Raw genomic sequence first — 16426 nt, 5'->3', positions numbered from 1 at the left:
GGTGTTTATCTATCAGTGTGTGTGTAGGTGGGCTTGGGTTCCACTGGTGTGTCTGACAGAAGTGACCCATCACCAGGTGTTGAGTTCCAGAGCCACTTGCAAATAAAAACACTTTCTAGAGTCCTGCCCAATGTCCAGAGAGCTGTGTCCTCTGTTTTTATCAGTATTAGTAATAATAACAGAAGTAATTACCACGCAAATGATTAACCAAAACAGACATCAGAAAATATCGCCTTTGAAATGATGTCACTCCTATTCTTCATGAATTTTCTTTAATGACAGGACATTTCTGTGTCTGAGTGCCTGCTGCGAATAGTGTGACAAGCAATTTCTTTCCAATATTTTCTAGTTCAGTTATTTATCGCATATGAAATATTATTCTCAAAAAGAATATTTTACCTGCAAAGTCACAGTGAAACTACTACGGCGAATGAACTTTTTATGGGTGGAAAACATTCAAAAGACTTAATGCTCCAGGGAAGGCTTGAACACAAAACCTCATTATAACTCCACTGTGTACAGCTACATGCATACCACACACTAACCATCTGTGCCACTGGACCTCTGTAAGGCAGGCTCCTACACCGATTGTAAAACTGGCACAAATGTAGGGCGAACTATGGGGTTTTGGCTGTGGATACATCTCCACATGGGGGAAAGGGACAGTAAAATAGTAAGGTAAATAAAAGATACTGAAATATACAGTATGTGCTCACTGTAATGTAGGAAGAGGTGGTCAACAAGCAAAACAGCTTTGCGGATAATCTGAAGGGGACATTGTTTTGTGTCAATTAGCCCACGGATTTCGCTTCATGTGCCTTAAGCTGTGCAATTTGTATGATTGTTGAATGAGATTGGTTTCTTCACAAGCCTGGTCAATTGCCAGTGGAGAGCTTCACGATGCACACCTTCATGAAGACTCTTTCTTCATGAAGACTTTAAGATTTCATTGTCAAGTCGCCTCCTTTGCATACAATAGTAGCACTAACACTTAGAGAAAGGATAAGAAGTGGCTTTTATCAAGTGATTGCAGGTTGTTTGACTGAGGATCCTTGTGTGCTGAACTGGCCTCTGGAGAAGTGTAGTGCAGTAAAAGAGATTTGTGTCACTCAAGACTGTAAAGGAACAGAACAATACAATTACAATACTTTTATGAGAGTAAATAATACTGGTGCATCACAGTTCTTATAATGGTGAAAATAGGAGCACCTTCTCTACATTTTTGACTGAAGTATTTAAACGGCAAGAAATACTATCACTATGCAATTAATTAATGCAGTTGAGCTCCTCTAAATGTTCTAGTCTGATGAAACAATGTATAGAATTAGGTGACAATATCGGAATTAATTCAAATGCACAAGATTAATTTTCAGCTGCAAAAATACGCTCGAAAATATTTTACAAGAAAGAAACCTTACATTCACCTAAATCAACATTCACCCTCTACATTAGCAGAGAACAGTAGGACAGTTAGTTAGTTTCACTGAGGCTGATCTTTTCGGACTTCAATGAGTCTTCCGACTTGTCGTAGCTGTTGAAAAAGCACCTGTTGAATCTCAACCAAGATTTCCTGAGAGATCATTCACGGAGCGAGTCCTCCCTCTGGACTTCGCACTGAGCTGAAAGCTGCGCGAATTCCTCACTGTATGTCCTGTACTGTTACATCCGTTCTTGTGTACGTGTTATCTTGTGTTATCTACGTGTAGAAATGTGACAAGAACACATCGAACTTTTTCCATATGTGAAGGAAAATGCTAAAGAGCCTGAAAACTTTGAACATTTAAGTTTGCGTGCTTTATATACTGTATATTCTTTACTTTACTTTACATACTTGGGGCGGAGCAGTGGCTCTGTGGCTAAGGATCTGTGCCTGTGGCTGGAAGGTTGGTTGTTCAAATCCCTCTGCTGGCAGAGGAATCTTACTCAATTGGGCTCCTGAGCAAGTCCCTTAACCCCAACTGCTCCAGGGCACCATACAATGGCAGATCCTGTGCTCTGACCCCAGTCTCTCTCCTTATCTGTGTCTCATGGAGAGCAAGCTGGGGTATGCAAAAAGATCATTTCTAATGAAATAAATTGTAAGGGGTTAATAAAGTGATGTTATTATTATTCCTTACAGCAGAGCAAGCAAATTGTTACAAAAAACACCAGCTAATGTCCACCAGTTGAATTAACATTAATATACTGTAAGGTGCTGTTACTTGGGAGTGTTAATCCACAGATAAATTAAACAAATGGCATTTATAGCTCTAAAGAGGTTAACATAGATGTCTGTAACAGATCTTTTCAGTTCATTGCTGTTCCTCTGACTTGGTGAGCCTGTGGAATTTTAAAAGCATTTTGCTTGCCTCTCATGTGGTCTGTGTACAAGTCCATTAAGAGCCGCACTATCACTGTCGTGTGTGGTCCTACACAACTACACAGCTATCTACTGGAGTCGTCTTCTGTCCGTTGCAGTTGAGAACAGATTTAATATGGAGCTGCGCAGAAATTTCTGCGGCAAATATCGCTGTAGAACTAGCCCGTGCACAACAACGAAGAGAAAAAGAAATACCACAGGGTTGCCCATAAGAGGGAAAAATAGATATCAATTGTTCAAACAATTACAACACTCTTCCTCTTACAGTGGTCTCATGTTATTTTTCTTGCCATAAGAACAGTGGGATTGTTCAACTGTATTGTTCCCCAAATGGTTGAATAATAATAATAATGATAATAATACTGGTGGTAGCTGATGGTTCTTGTCCGTGGCCGAGTGACCTGTGCGAATAAAGTATGTTGATTTATTCTCCACAAGGCATCACTTTAGCAATTCAAAGAGCGTGGGTTTTAACCCATTCAGTGCTTATTTCAACTAATGCCATGTTCCTTTTTCTAGGTCTTCAAATAGTTTACAATGTAGAGGTATCTTTAGTAATAAGAAAAAGATGCACCTCGGAGATCCATCTCACAAAAGCAAAGACTTCTTAAAGTGCACTTATGAGCTGTAGAACCTGAAGGAGTTCTCTCTCCTAGATATTAAACATGCAGATAATGAAATCAGTGATTTATGATTTCTGCAACCTTCCAATAAATACATCTAAGACATGTAACAAGCCCATTGCGCAGCTCCAGTGGCACAGTTGGTCAGTGCATTGTACTTATGTCACAGTACATAGTGAAGTCATGCTGAGGTTGTGAGTTCAAGCCTGCAGTGGTTTTGCCTGTGATTTCAGCCGCAGAAACTTTTTGTTGGATTTAGGTTGGTTCTTCTGTTACTTTTTCCGCTCGATGGAGCTGTATTAATGCAGGCACACCTGCTTCCTCGGCATTTTATTTTATCGCTGCTCACAAACCAACATACTGCAGACACCTCTGATACTGTCACTGCTTGTGGGCCACGTGTTCCTGCTGTCAGCCTGCTATACCATGCTCATGCACGTCTAGAAACATTACTGCTCTAGTACAAGAGCGAAAGACTAAACGAAATCGCACCCACTTTGAAAAAATCACGTTTGACAAACCATAGGATGACAAGAATTGGATTCTTTGGTTGTTTGAGTACATAAATCAAAGACACTGTGTTCAGCATATTCACATCAGGCACTCGGACAGAGATAAACCCAGAGAAATTCTTCTCACATTTTAATCTGTAACTGCAGGATTCAACAAATTGTTAATTATCTCAACTTCACTTACAATTTTTAAACAATTTACAAAGCCCACAGTGGATGACATTTGGTTCCGGCACACATCAGTTGCTTGGAATATCATTGTAATATTTAATTTGCTTTCCCGTCACACCACTTTTATTAATAATGAAGTTTATCAATACACGTTTGTTTAAAACATGTCATTTATTATTGATACAGTTTCATTCTGTCTTTATTAGGAGCTGTATCACAGCTAATGCATGTAAAGCCTTAAGTATGTGATAGTGAGAGTTCAGTTATCCCAGGGTGTGATGAGAACTGCAATTTAGTAAATACATATTTTAATAGAGTGTAAATCTTCAAAGTGTTCTGTCACTTCAAAAGCAAATTACAGGAGCAGGGATTGAACCCACATAGACATTTGCTTATTGAGCTTAAGTCCAACACCTTAGCCACTCAGCCATCCCTAAAAACGATTCCAGCTCTCTGTTACACAGTTCATTGAATATATTTGTTCATTGAATATATTAATTTAATATATTTGTTATATTTGTGAATGGAATGGGACTGTACACTGGTGGTTCCCAGGGGAAAACAGGGTTATTGAGCCATTGGGTATTCTGAGAATAAATTGGGTGGGTGAATGTAACCGTGTGGTAAAGTAAAACAGTCTTCTTAGATGAAGCCCTACAGATGCAGCCCCTGAAAGTGTATAAGACTTAAAATTTATAGTACTGCTGACACACATGGAGCCTCTGCATCAGACCGAAATAGCAATGTGTTCGCTTAATTGTGCTGAGGATCTCCTCATGAATCTGTCTCATTCATCAGTGGAAATAGAAGCCATCACTGTAAACTTGGACGTGATGTTCCACAGTGTGCCTTTCCTCTTGTTGTATTCAAGAGTACTCACTGTGTGAGCTCCTCACTGCGTTTCCTTTTCTTTTCCTGTGATTTTCTACGTGGAGTGTGGTGACAAAATAGTCTTGAACATTTTCGGTTTGTGAAAGGAAACACTAAAGAAAATACAAGTGATTAACTTTTAAAATATCGACAGTACAGCTAGAAGAGTGGAAGATAAAATAAGATTTATAATTAAATTCACAATACACTTAAGGAAAACACAAACGCCCGAACAGGGACTTGAACCCTGGACCCTCAGATTAAAAGTCTGATGCTTTACCGACTGAGCTATCCAGGCTCCGGACGGTGAATGATACTGTCGTGATCCTCGCAAGTCACATGTCTCTTCTTGTGCCGAAGCGCAGTCATACAGTACCTGACCCGTCTGGAATATCTACTGACAGACTTTATCCAGAAGCAACGGCACCACTCCCAGTAGAATGAGTGAGAAATACAGCATGACATGGGGAGGTAAGGGGCTCCCACAATTCATCTTTCCTCACATTACTGATTTTTTCAATAGCATTTTGACCTTTTTTCACATTCAGATTTTTTCGCATTTAATAAGATCTTTTAATCAACAACATTAAGAACGAAAACAAATGGAACATTTTTTGGAACAACAATTAAAAAAACTTTCAATGCCTTAGTTCTATAAGTGTGCACACTTTTGTTAAAATTCAATAAATAGTGTAAGAAAACCGGCTCAGGGACGCCAAATATGTAATCATAGTGGCTCTCTGAAGGCACCAGTTCTGTAGGGTTTGGGCATTTACTGAGACAATTATTAATTGTAGCAGTAAATCACAAAGTTGATTCTTTTGATGGCTTTAGAATCCAACCATGCGACATAACTCAAACAACGCACACACACAGGTACTAATACACGAGGATACATTTATTAATACATAGAATATGCATATAAACCTAACAGATCTTATCGAGAGGGTTATCAGAATACAAAAGGTATATTCGGTCAGTTACAAAGAGTTACACATATCAAGAGGACATACGTTCAGTATATCATTCATTAAGACCGTTTCATAAATGAACTTGGTTATAACTTCTACATTAGATACTCAAAACAAGTACATAACTCTTAGGAATTAAATTGATATCAACTGGTTGGGATAACAATTGAATTCTCGAGCAGTAATGCAATGAAGTTGAATACTCATCCAATCTCTGGGGATTCAGATCTCCTGCGGACTCAAAGAAACAGTTGGAGGCTGTTGCTGTCCAATCAGCGCTCTCTGGCTGCGTGCCAGGCTGTGCTGTGCAGCTTGTGACGGTGCGCTGCTGATGCTCATTGTTGGTTTTAACTAGCAAAGTTGTGCACAGGAGAAAAGATGACTGTGGGTCCCAGCAAGTCAGGAAGAGGACCGGTTCGTTCCTGATGAAGAGCTAGTTCTGAATAGTGATTCAGCTGTCCACAGGTCCAACCTGTCCACGAGGCCTGCTGCTGGTAACTCTCTGGCAACCTCCACTCTAGACTCTTAGAACAAAGGAAAGTTCTGGCACTCGGACACACTGGCCGTTCCGTGGTTGTCCGGGCTAAGTCTCAGGATGGTCAGGAGGCACGCTGCGAGAATGTCCTGCCCTTGGGAGCCTTCTGCTCCTGGGCCGTCTTGCCCTGGAATTCTCCTTTGAATTCCCTTTAGAACAGTCCACTGAATTCTCCTGAATCCCTTCTGAATCTCACCGAATCTTCCAGGCTCTCTGTGTTGCCTGTTTTTACCTGGAGGAACTTCAGCTCATTGATTGGCTGAAAGTTCCATGGGCATCAGAGTCCCACATGGGTTACTCGGCCCTACCAGTCCCTGATTGGTTGATCAAGGTGAGATATGAGTCACTTACCCCTGACACTTAGTAATGCAGTCCAGATGTCCATCTGGCACTCCCTAGACAGATAGGCGCCAATGGATGACCATTGATCGTGACAGCCAGGCTTAGCTAAGTGCATCCCCCTTTGGGAGCTGTCCTTATCAAACCTTAAATCAGCTTGCATGAATAGTTTCTCTGTGGCTGCACCACAGAGATGAACAGAGAAATGGGGCCTCATTTGGGAAGCTCAGAAACACTTAATTCTGCCTTATTATTAAGCCTCGCCGCTACAATAGTCTATCAGCAGCAAGAAATTATTCCGAAAGTAAGATTTTTTTATATTATAAACTGTAAGACACGAAGAGAGTTTACAGGTCGTATCCTTCGCTTTGTCTTTTAAATTAAGCGTTCGGGATTCAAACCTGTGTTCGGACTGTTGTGTTTCTTGAATTTCTTGTAATCATCAAATGTCGTTGTTTGGTCCATCAGTTTTTTTCTCAGTTGTACAATGGAATTCGCGTAGTTTTCAGCTCAGTGTGGAGTCCAGAGGGAGGACTCGCTCACTGAATGATCTCTCAAGAAATCCCGGGTGAGATTAAAAAGGTGTCTTCTTCAACAGCCACGACACGTCTGAAGACCTCTGGATTTCCTGAATATGACATAAAATTAGTTCAAATCATTTGGTAGTTAACAGAACTAAATGCTTTAGAGGTACATTTAAAACAGCAGAGCAACACCGTAGCACTTCGAGTGTGCCTGAGTTTAATTGTGTGAACTTGGCTCTCTATGAACATGAGCAAAGAGTTCACATTCAACAGAAGATTGCAATGTGAGCACAGAAATATAAAGCACCTGGAGATGCCGGGACCTCATACATGCAAAGCATGTGCTCTACCACTGAGGTATATCCCCAACAGACTTATTAACAGAACTGAGATGTGGTGATGCTCTCTGAACACAATCCACCACTAACGAAGGATGCCTGCAGTTTCCCACTTTTGTGTTTCCTCTACTACAGAGTAAATTCATAGGAATGAAGAAATAAGGAAGGAAAAATAACCGCATCGAAGCTTCCAGAGATTGGTTAAAATGAATCTGTTATTTTTATATCCAGTCACACGGGCGACGATGATTGATTTATCGACGGGGAGTGCTTTTTTACCTCCTCACTCGACTACCTTGATTAAACTACGCATAGAACAACAGCAGTACAGATGATTTTCATGGACCGACTTGTTTTGTACAACTCGAGTGATAAAGTCCTGTCTGCAAATATTGTAGAAGAACGAAAAAGGGCGAAACAATGCTCCAACCACAGGAATGGTAACAGGAAGGATCATGTTATTTAATATGTCCTTTGGAGATGCCTTGTCAACGCACACAGGCGTTAGAGCTGGACAAATAATTGATAGTGGTGTTTGTAAACAATCATGAAACATGTTATTTCTAAACCAGGAAGAAAGGAGCAGACTTAAACTTTAAGAGACAGAAACAACACCTTATCACAGCTAACATTAATTAAAATGACATCACAATAAAAGAACGGAGCCTTGAGTGAATCAAATTAGTTTTCATTGGACGTCTGTCTCTTCATAACTTTGTAGGTGAGAGGGAGGATTGCGGAAATGTGCCGGTGTTTCTCAGAAGTGAGTTGGTGGTATAGGTGCCTTCTAAATAATTGAGCCGGGTTTGAATCCCGGTAAGTGCATCCCCAAATCTTTTCAAGAAAATCTGTGATCCGGTAACATATCTTTTGAAACTAGCATTCAAGGTAGGATACGTGTTCTTAAATACCAAAAAACTCTATAAGGAAAAAGCAGATCTCTGTACACAAGACAGCAGTGCGATCTTAGAATTCCTGTGTTGTTGACGGATTCAGACTCCTTCTCAGAGGTCTTTGCTCACCAAATAACTTTGCAGCTGAGGAAGAGCACCCCGGAAAATACCAAACACAACCAGCGAGCGTGTTGGTTGCTCTTGCTCTTAATGCAAGGAGCTGTTTTTTTTTAATCATTATTAACCAAAAACAGCAGCACAGGTAGGTCGCATTTGTGATTATGTCACTTCTCTGCTTCAGCAAGGTCAATAAAAGACTCTGAAAGTAGTAAAGCAAAACTGAACTCAAAATCATATTAGGAATTCTGAGCGAAATATCCATACAGGTAATCCAATAAGAATGTTGAAATATTTGAATATCATCTCTCTATATATTTCGCTGCTTTTTACCAGGAGTAAAACTATTGGATTGAAGGAATGCTAACCGCTGGGTTAAAATGTATAGTTGTTATTTGGAGAAATCTGTAAACTTGTGATCTTATATGTTTTAAAAGACAGCACAGGAAAAAACGACAGTGCTGATTATTTTCCGGAGGCGGAGCACTGATGACCTATCCGAGCTGATTGATAAAGCCCACCCAGTGGATACTCTAGCAGAACGTCAAAGAACATTCACCTCTGTATCCAAAGAAACCACAGGAACAACATCAGGAAGCACAATCAATTCCCCTTTTAAATCTTTCCTGTAAGGTATGCTATGTGAATTCATGAAGTTAATCCTCTGATCTCTTTTGATCACGAACAAAGTACTTCTAATGGAGCGCTATGTTCAAAGATTTAATAAGCTTTACCCCTGCCAACGATTCGGCGTGAAGAATTAAAAGTTTCACAGACAAAAGCAGCTCACCACCATAGCCAATATTAAATTTACTTGCCGGTACACTATCATGTGCACTGCCTCAAAAGTGATCTCGGCAGATGTTGTTCCCTACATAAAGCTGAACGTGCCAAAGAGAATTTCTGTTGAGAAAACAAAATATTTTTTCTGCCTTGATGTTAAGCCTGTCTTTTAGAAAGTCTATCTCTAAACACCTCCCGCAGCCTAACAAAAAGCGCTTTTACTGATCGTATTGCAGGTCTTAAAACACTAACATTTGGCAGCGGTGGGATTCGAACCCACGCCCCCAGAGAGACTGGAGCCTAAATCCAGCACCTTAGACCGCTCGGCCACGCTACCTTCCTCCATGCCCATCTTCCTCACATTCCTGGCTTGGAAAATGCCGGGGGCTTCAGCTCTTGTCGTCGGATCTAATGATATCATGACATGTGGAAGTGACTGCACCTTCATCTTCCGAGATGCTTTCAATAGCACAAATGCTACTTTCACCGGCACAAACATAGCAATAACGAAAGAGGTGGGTTTCATCCTTTGTGCTGTTTGTAGGGGCGCAACTCTATGTCGATCTACTGACTTGAAGAGAAAAAATCAAAATCCTCTGCTATTACTGTTGCTTTTTTCATAGTTTCTTTAAATCCTTCATTTGAACATAGATTTTGAAGGATATTGATGATAATACCACATAAATTGTGGTTTTCTTGTGATCGCCAATTTTTTTCAAATACCAGCCTTTTTTACAGTTCCTTGCGTGTTTCACAAGGTATAATAGCCCCCCTCGCATCCTCAGCTAACATATTTTAAAATTACAATAGATTATACAGCATGCATGTTTACATTTATATTAAAATTAAAGTAAATATACCAGAATACATACAGTGCTAACCCAATAATTCTTGTCAGGTTCTCTAACAAATCTGCGTTGTTATTTTAACATGTTTCAGCTGAGGGTGCAACAGGAGTATAAATGAATTTTCCCGCCAGCCGTTCAAAGACCAAATTCCATGAGTGAACATTATTTTCTCAGAGGTTGCCGGTATTGGACTTTGCCGGTGGTAATGAATTATGTCCACAACTGTTGTAGTAGTTCCTTCTTGAAATTTGACACGTGCAAAGCACTCGTAATATCATAGGTGTTAAAGTTTGCTGAGTCTATTCGAGTCATGGTGTGTATCCCTGCCTATCATTGGGAGACGGGTAGCTTTTTTACACTCAGATTCCAATCTTCAATGCTTTGTGTGAGAGCTTACATAACTTTCATTTTCTCACATTTTCTGACGACTGTTCCAAAGGGGCACCCTGTCAATTCCGAATACTTTTCAAAAATCTGCCTGCATGTTTGATTATTGTCATTTCATTTCGAAAAAGTTCAATATTGATCATAACTAAAGAAAATAATGATCACGAACAAAAAAGGGATAAAGATGCGAGTCGATCTTGAATCACAGCTGGGTGACACGGTCTTCTGTTCTGATATGGTTGTACGAGAAACAGGAGGCGTCGCCAATCTCCTATAGAACATGAGTTGAATCAGGAGTGAGACATTTCGTATACTCGTGCATATGTCAACGCCTGACCTACATCATAAAACTAACATTACATTGTCAGAGACATTCATTTATATACAAACAAGAGACAGACCAAGTAATAATTCTACATTAGTTCAGGTGGGTAAACCTGATCTAACTAACTAATAAACCTATTAATAATTCTACATTAACGTGTCCTACACTGATCAGACTAATTGACATGGTCTGATTCAGAGCCTGTGCAGTTCGTGCTAATTACAACAAGGACAGTTCTGAACCCTCATCACCGAACTGAGCACAAGTTCAGCTGTTCTCCAGTTATGTTACGCATGGTTTTTCATTGCAATTGAGTTCAGAGCTGGAGCTGCACTCCAGACAGTACAGTGTTTTGGGTAAGTTGTCGAAATTCGCATGAGGCTGCAGACAACTTACCTAAAGTGTGTTCTATAGCTTTCAGGTGGAGTTCATTTATATAAAAGAATGTAAGTGGTATAAACGAAACAAGCCAGACGGCAGTCCAACCTACAGTATAATTTTCTGATGGAAGTCCTGACGTGTTATTCATTACGCCACTGACCCTGCTATTGTAGTGCTAAAATAAAACACGTTTTCTACATTTATGTCTGTTTAAAAATCACTATCTAAAAAAGACAAAGGGTTTGTGTGTCGCGCTAAAATTCCGCTTCATTTCGAATGCAAATAAAAACCATTTTGTTCCAAGAAATCATAAATTTGTCACATTCTTCATACTACTAATAAGTATACGAATAAATACTCGGAAGAAGCCGCTCAGGTATTAGAGAGATTTAAAATCGGATCGGAGGATTTAGAGTCCAGACTGCAAACCAACAGCTGACACAGGTCTTTTATAGAACCGTTTTGATTTCCTCTACTTTGTCCCCGTAACGTCATTGTCCTGCTCACAGCCGAGCCCGACACACATCTGGTTTCTGTCGCTGGGCGCACACCCTGCGGTTAATGCGGATCCTGATACCCCAGTACAATGACGGGGACACTAAACTGTAAACAGGTGCCGTCCCTCGGATGAGACGTAATACCGAGGTCCTGACTCTCTGTGAGCATTCAGGAGAATGGTGGTGGTGGAGGGGAGTCCCCATTACCTGTAAAGCGCATTGAGCGGAGTATCCAGAACAGCGCTATATAAGTGTAAGCAATAATAATGATGATGATGATTATTATTATTATAATGTAAAATGCAATAAAAAACATCAAACTTTGATTCAAAATAGATTAATGTAAAAACTGATAAAGCTAATGCTTTTTTCAGGGCTATATCTACGTTTTTTTTAAAAAGCGAAGTCTGTCGCGATTGTGAGAGTTAGAGAATGTGTTCCGGCGGGTGCCTTCATATCATGAGCGTCAGTCTCGCCCGTAGCTGCGAGAAGGTTAAAAGCGCACAAGTGATCTGTAGACGATGTTCGGGGAAGAAATAATTCTGTTTTCAGCACAGGGAGTGAGAATGAGCTCAGCCCGGCTCCCAGCAGAATCCATTCTGGTTTGGTTACTGTTAGACTGTGCGTCTGAGGCTCTTTGGATCGCAACGTAAAAAAAACAATTGCTCACATTGTGTGACTTCCACGACAGGAAGGAAAGATATCACTTTAAAAAATCAGAACTGAAGATTTGGATCCTGGGCCTCAACTTAAAAATAAACAGAGTTTAACGACAGGAAATTGATTCCAGTTAGCAGATCACGTATACGCATACCTTAGCTTTGTGCAACAACCTGAAACTTTCAGGTACCATAAATAATATTATTGCTAAACATATGCCATTCTAATCTGCAAGCGACCAGAATATAGAATACGAATTTTTGTGCTTTGGAAGCGCTGGTCTACCTGTATCAAAATATCAGATTGTGTTTCTGCAACATTTCGTGCATAGTACGCCATTTTATCTAAAACAGTCACAACGAGGGCTTTACATGCAGTCTGGGGTATTTTCCCCTTTTATATTTTTGCCACTTTATATCGAACCTGTTATACTCCCAGAAGTGCACAGTAGCTTGTACTTAATAAAAATGTACAATTCACCGCTGGTATAAACAGATGTGTGCCGTGTTTGCCTTTGTAAGCATTTGTTTAAAAAATAAGTTCACAATACGATAAAAACACAGAAAGCACAAACTTTATAATACAACGATACAAAATCAATACCAAATCATTATGCCAATTAAGTAACTATCCTTTGAAAACAGAGAACACCTTTATATCTACAAAAAACTTGACATTTGTATGTATTTTTGAATTACAAAGCAGACAGTGTAGTCCCTTAATTCAAAGATCAGATCTTGGCCAAAACAAGACAATCAGACGTGGGCTGAATTCGGAACAGGAGCCTTTGCTTAGTCGATTATTGAGCTTTTGATCAATGTCTGAATAAAACAGAGTCGCTTTTTTAACTCTTTGATTAAATTACATGAAAAGCACCTTCCTTCGAGCCGGAATCAAACCAGCGACCTAAGGATTCCCTGTTGACTCCACTACAGTCCCCCACTCTACCAACTGAGCTATCGAAGAGATGCTGTAGCATTGCTCTCTGGCACATACTGCCCAATGAAGTAAAATGTGAAATGGGTGATTTAAATCCCACTTCGACATCAAGTTTCCAACTCGTTTCCTTAGTCTCATTTACCTTGAATTTAAGCCACGAACCAGGATTCTACTGTATAAACTTCCAGGGATATTACAAAATGTTTGATGGGGCATCAATCATTCCAGGCGGAAATTGATTCCTTTTTTTTCTCGAGGGATCATATTAAACATTTCATTAGTATCGAGAGGAGGATCACCAGTAGACACAAAACAAACAGTTTCTTTCTGTCTTTATTAGAAAGTAGCGTTTGTGCTACATTAATAATATTTTCGTGGAAATAAAGAAGTTGTAAATTTTAAAAATTTATATTTGAATCGAAATGTGGTTTTGAGTTAAATATTAGCGTGTTCATGTAATTAGTTTGTGTTTGTCATTACTATATATTGCCATGTTACTAGAATTTGTAACTGAAGTTTACTAGTTGTGTTTTTTATGATGATTAGACATTTGAATACAATATTGTATATAATGTATAATTTGAACTACATATTGTTCAGGTGTGAATAATTGTATATTTTAAGAATACATTTCTAAAACAAATCATTGGCTTTATTTACTAGTTTCTACACCTATAAAAATCTTTCTTTGATGTATAATAGATATCAAAGAAAGATGTCTATTATACATCAAAGATGAGCAGTGTGTGTCGTGTTCACAGCTGATAACTAGAAGATGTCTGGAAGAGGCAATGGCGGAAAGGGACTCGGGAAAGGAGGTGCTAAGCGTCACCGTAAGGTTCTCCGCGACAACATCCAGGGAATCACCAAGCCCGCAATCCGCCGCCTGGCTCGCCGTGGGGGAGTGAAGCGGATCTCCAGGCTGAACTACGAGGAGACCCGCGGGGTGCTGAAGGTGTTCCTGGAGAACGTCACCTACACCGAGCACGCCAAGCACGCCAAGAGGAAGACCGTCACCGCCATGGACGTGGTGTACGCGCTGAAGCGCCAGGGCCGCACCCTGTACGGCTTCGGAGGCTAAACAGGAGCGGAGCTTCACTACTGGACCCCGACGTATAAACCCAAGTGACACAGTGACATTTGTCACTGCTGAGGTTGCTTTATGGGTCTATTTTCTATACTGTGCTGATCAATTGGAAATCAAATGGCAAAAAAGACCCGTTTCCGCACCTAAGGTCAAATATTAGGAATCAAAACTGCTTGAGTGTATGGAAGCACACAGCTTTATCAAGATTTCCAAGTGCAAGATCTTTTTATTCATAAAAGACCCTATTTATGTTGTATGAGAAATATTAATATTAATACAGAATCCTTTTTCACCAAATAAATGGGGTTCCTGACTTCAGAAAGCCTTCTAGACAAATACTAAAAGAGCAAAAATTCAATTTGGTAAATGAAATGAAAGCACATACCCTACCAAACCTTGAGTACAGGCCATTCAGGATGATAATACAAAACCATTTATAATTCAACAAATAAAACCTGTCAACTGGTAATCACCACTTATCATAAAAAAATAAGTAGCAATACACAGTAGGGGACTCTTGGGTGCAAGTTAAATCCATGCAAGAAGGGGTTTAGTGTTATATTTCCAAATCAGATATGCAAATGAGAGATCTGGCCCAGCCAATCTCAAAGCTCCCATGGTATGGAATGGAGCTGCTCCCCTCTTCTAGTTATTCACACTGGAGTTAGGTTACATATTAGCACATTTCATCTAACAGTTGCTCCAGAAACAAAAACGTAAACAAATGATCTGGAATGTGACCACACCTATGAGAATGTAGTTCAACAGATAACTTGTAAACCTTGTCATAAGATGTTTTTTGTTCTACAAAATATACTTTATTCTGCAAAAAAAACATCTCAAAAGGATCATCTCACACATATTAACACTCCATGTAATAAAAAACAACGGCGGAACGGAGATTGATTGTCCGTTATCAATCTTTGCGAGTGGGGGCGGATTTGCGCAATTAAGAGAGTCCCTCCAAATCTACCACTTGCTATTGTCCTTTAATCTCTGTATAGGGCCCAAAGTCCATTCCAGCGCTCCCTCGCCGTGGGGAAACCCCATTTGGCGACGTGGTGCTTCGTCCTCCTCCTGAGGTCCGCCAGGATCCTCTTCTCCAGCTCCCTCGCCCCCCACTTTATGTTGTGCCGGATGAGAGTGTTCCTCACCTTCCACAGTCCTTGTTTTGTGAGGGACAGTAGCAGCCCCCACAGGTCCTGTGTCCCCTTGTCCAGTCTGGTGGGTGCCAGCCCCCAGCAGAATGTACTGGTAACTGAGCACTGCATCCTTTCCCAGGAGTTGCATAATGTTGTCCATTCTGCCCCACACCACCTTGGCGAAGAGGCAGCTCCAGAACACATGCTCCTGAGTCTCCTCGACAAAACACGTGTCCCGGGGGCAATGCGGATTCCTGGTTAGCGAGTGTCTGTAGAGGACCTCTCTGGTAGCCAGTCTCTTGTGCACAGCCATCCAGTTGAGGTCCTTCAGTTGGTTGTCAAGTTCTTTGGGCTGTGTCCTTTCCCAGACTTGTCTGGGAACCTGCAGCCTTTCGTCAGCGACCAAATGCCCCCTCACCTCTTTGTACAGGGCTCTGTGGTTGGCCTCCTGCTCCACTTGACAGCGTGGGTGTAGAACTTCGGTCGCCTCTCTGCCTTGGGCCCAGTGTTTGACCACTGGACCAAGTGCCTCATCGGGACGGAGAGCCACAGCCTGACAAAGTACTGGTACTTGTGGCCAATGGGCTCCTGCAGCGCCCGACAGAGGTTGCAGTAGAAGATGCAGTCGAGTTTCAGGGGGAAATGTGGGACATCTCGAACCCCTTCCTCGACCGGCTGACCTATCCGGTTTTCGAGTGATGTACTCGTACTTGCCGCCCCAGACGAGGCCGAAGATAATCCCTTGCAGCGCTCGTCTGAGTCTGGCCGGCAGCGGGTACACCACCGCCAGGTAAACCAAAGCCGGCAGGATGTCTGCTTTCAACACCATCACTTTCCCTGTGTAGGACAGCGACCGCGTTTTCCACAGACCCAGCTTCGCATTCACCTTGGCGATCCTCTTGGTCCAGTTGTTGGTCTCGTTGTCCTGGCTCTGGAAGGAAACCCCCAGTATTTTGAGGGGCTCCGTGCAGAGCTTGAGACCCTCCGGCGCTGTCGTCCTGTGCTTCCAGGGCCCGAAGAACTTCAGTTTTCTCTTTCGGCGGTTGAGTTTCGACCCCGAGGCTCTGGAGTATTGCTCCATGACCTGCAGGGCCCTCCTCAACCCCCTGTCCGACCTCAGGAACA

The 16426-nt window shown here is 41.2% G+C and overlaps 1 protein-coding gene and 4 non-coding genes across 5 annotated transcripts; 1 reads left to right on the top strand and 4 right to left on the bottom strand.

Moving 5' to 3' along the window:
- Positions 1 to 4760: 4760 nt before the first annotated feature.
- Positions 4761 to 4833, bottom strand: trnak-uuu (transfer RNA lysine (anticodon UUU)). The gene has a single exon. It is a non-coding gene; the product is annotated as a tRNA-Lys (tRNA).
- Positions 4834 to 9290: 4457 nt separating this feature from the next.
- Positions 9291 to 9372, bottom strand: trnal-uag (transfer RNA leucine (anticodon UAG)). Its single transcript has one exon. It is a non-coding gene; the product is annotated as a tRNA-Leu (tRNA).
- A 3638-nt stretch (positions 9373 to 13010) lies between these two features.
- On the bottom strand, positions 13011 to 13099 carry trnay-gua (transfer RNA tyrosine (anticodon GUA)). The gene is given in 2 exon segments: positions 13011 to 13047; positions 13063 to 13099. It is a non-coding gene; the product is annotated as a tRNA-Tyr (tRNA).
- A 737-nt stretch (positions 13100 to 13836) lies between these two features.
- LOC148664220 (histone H4-like) lies at positions 13837 to 14153 on the top strand. The gene has a single exon (XM_088633055.1). The coding sequence runs from the start codon at positions 13848 to 13850 to the stop codon at positions 14151 to 14153; it is 306 nt and encodes a 101-aa protein (XP_088489181.1). The 5' UTR covers positions 13837 to 13847.
- Positions 14154 to 14459: 306 nt separating this feature from the next.
- On the bottom strand, positions 14460 to 14515 carry LOC148664219 (U7 small nuclear RNA). The gene has a single exon (XR_015939030.1). It is a non-coding gene; the product is annotated as a U7 small nuclear RNA (small nuclear RNA).
- Positions 14516 to 16426: the final 1911 nt, after the last annotated feature.

The sequence above is a fragment of the Lepisosteus platostomus genome, chromosome 5 (genome assembly GCF_059453375.1).
Source record: "Lepisosteus platostomus isolate fLepPlt1 chromosome 5, fLepPlt1.hap1, whole genome shotgun sequence".
In the NCBI taxonomy this organism is placed as follows: Eukaryota; Metazoa; Chordata; class Actinopteri; order Semionotiformes; family Lepisosteidae; genus Lepisosteus; species Lepisosteus platostomus.
This window is presented reverse-complemented; position numbering and strand designations above follow the sequence as displayed.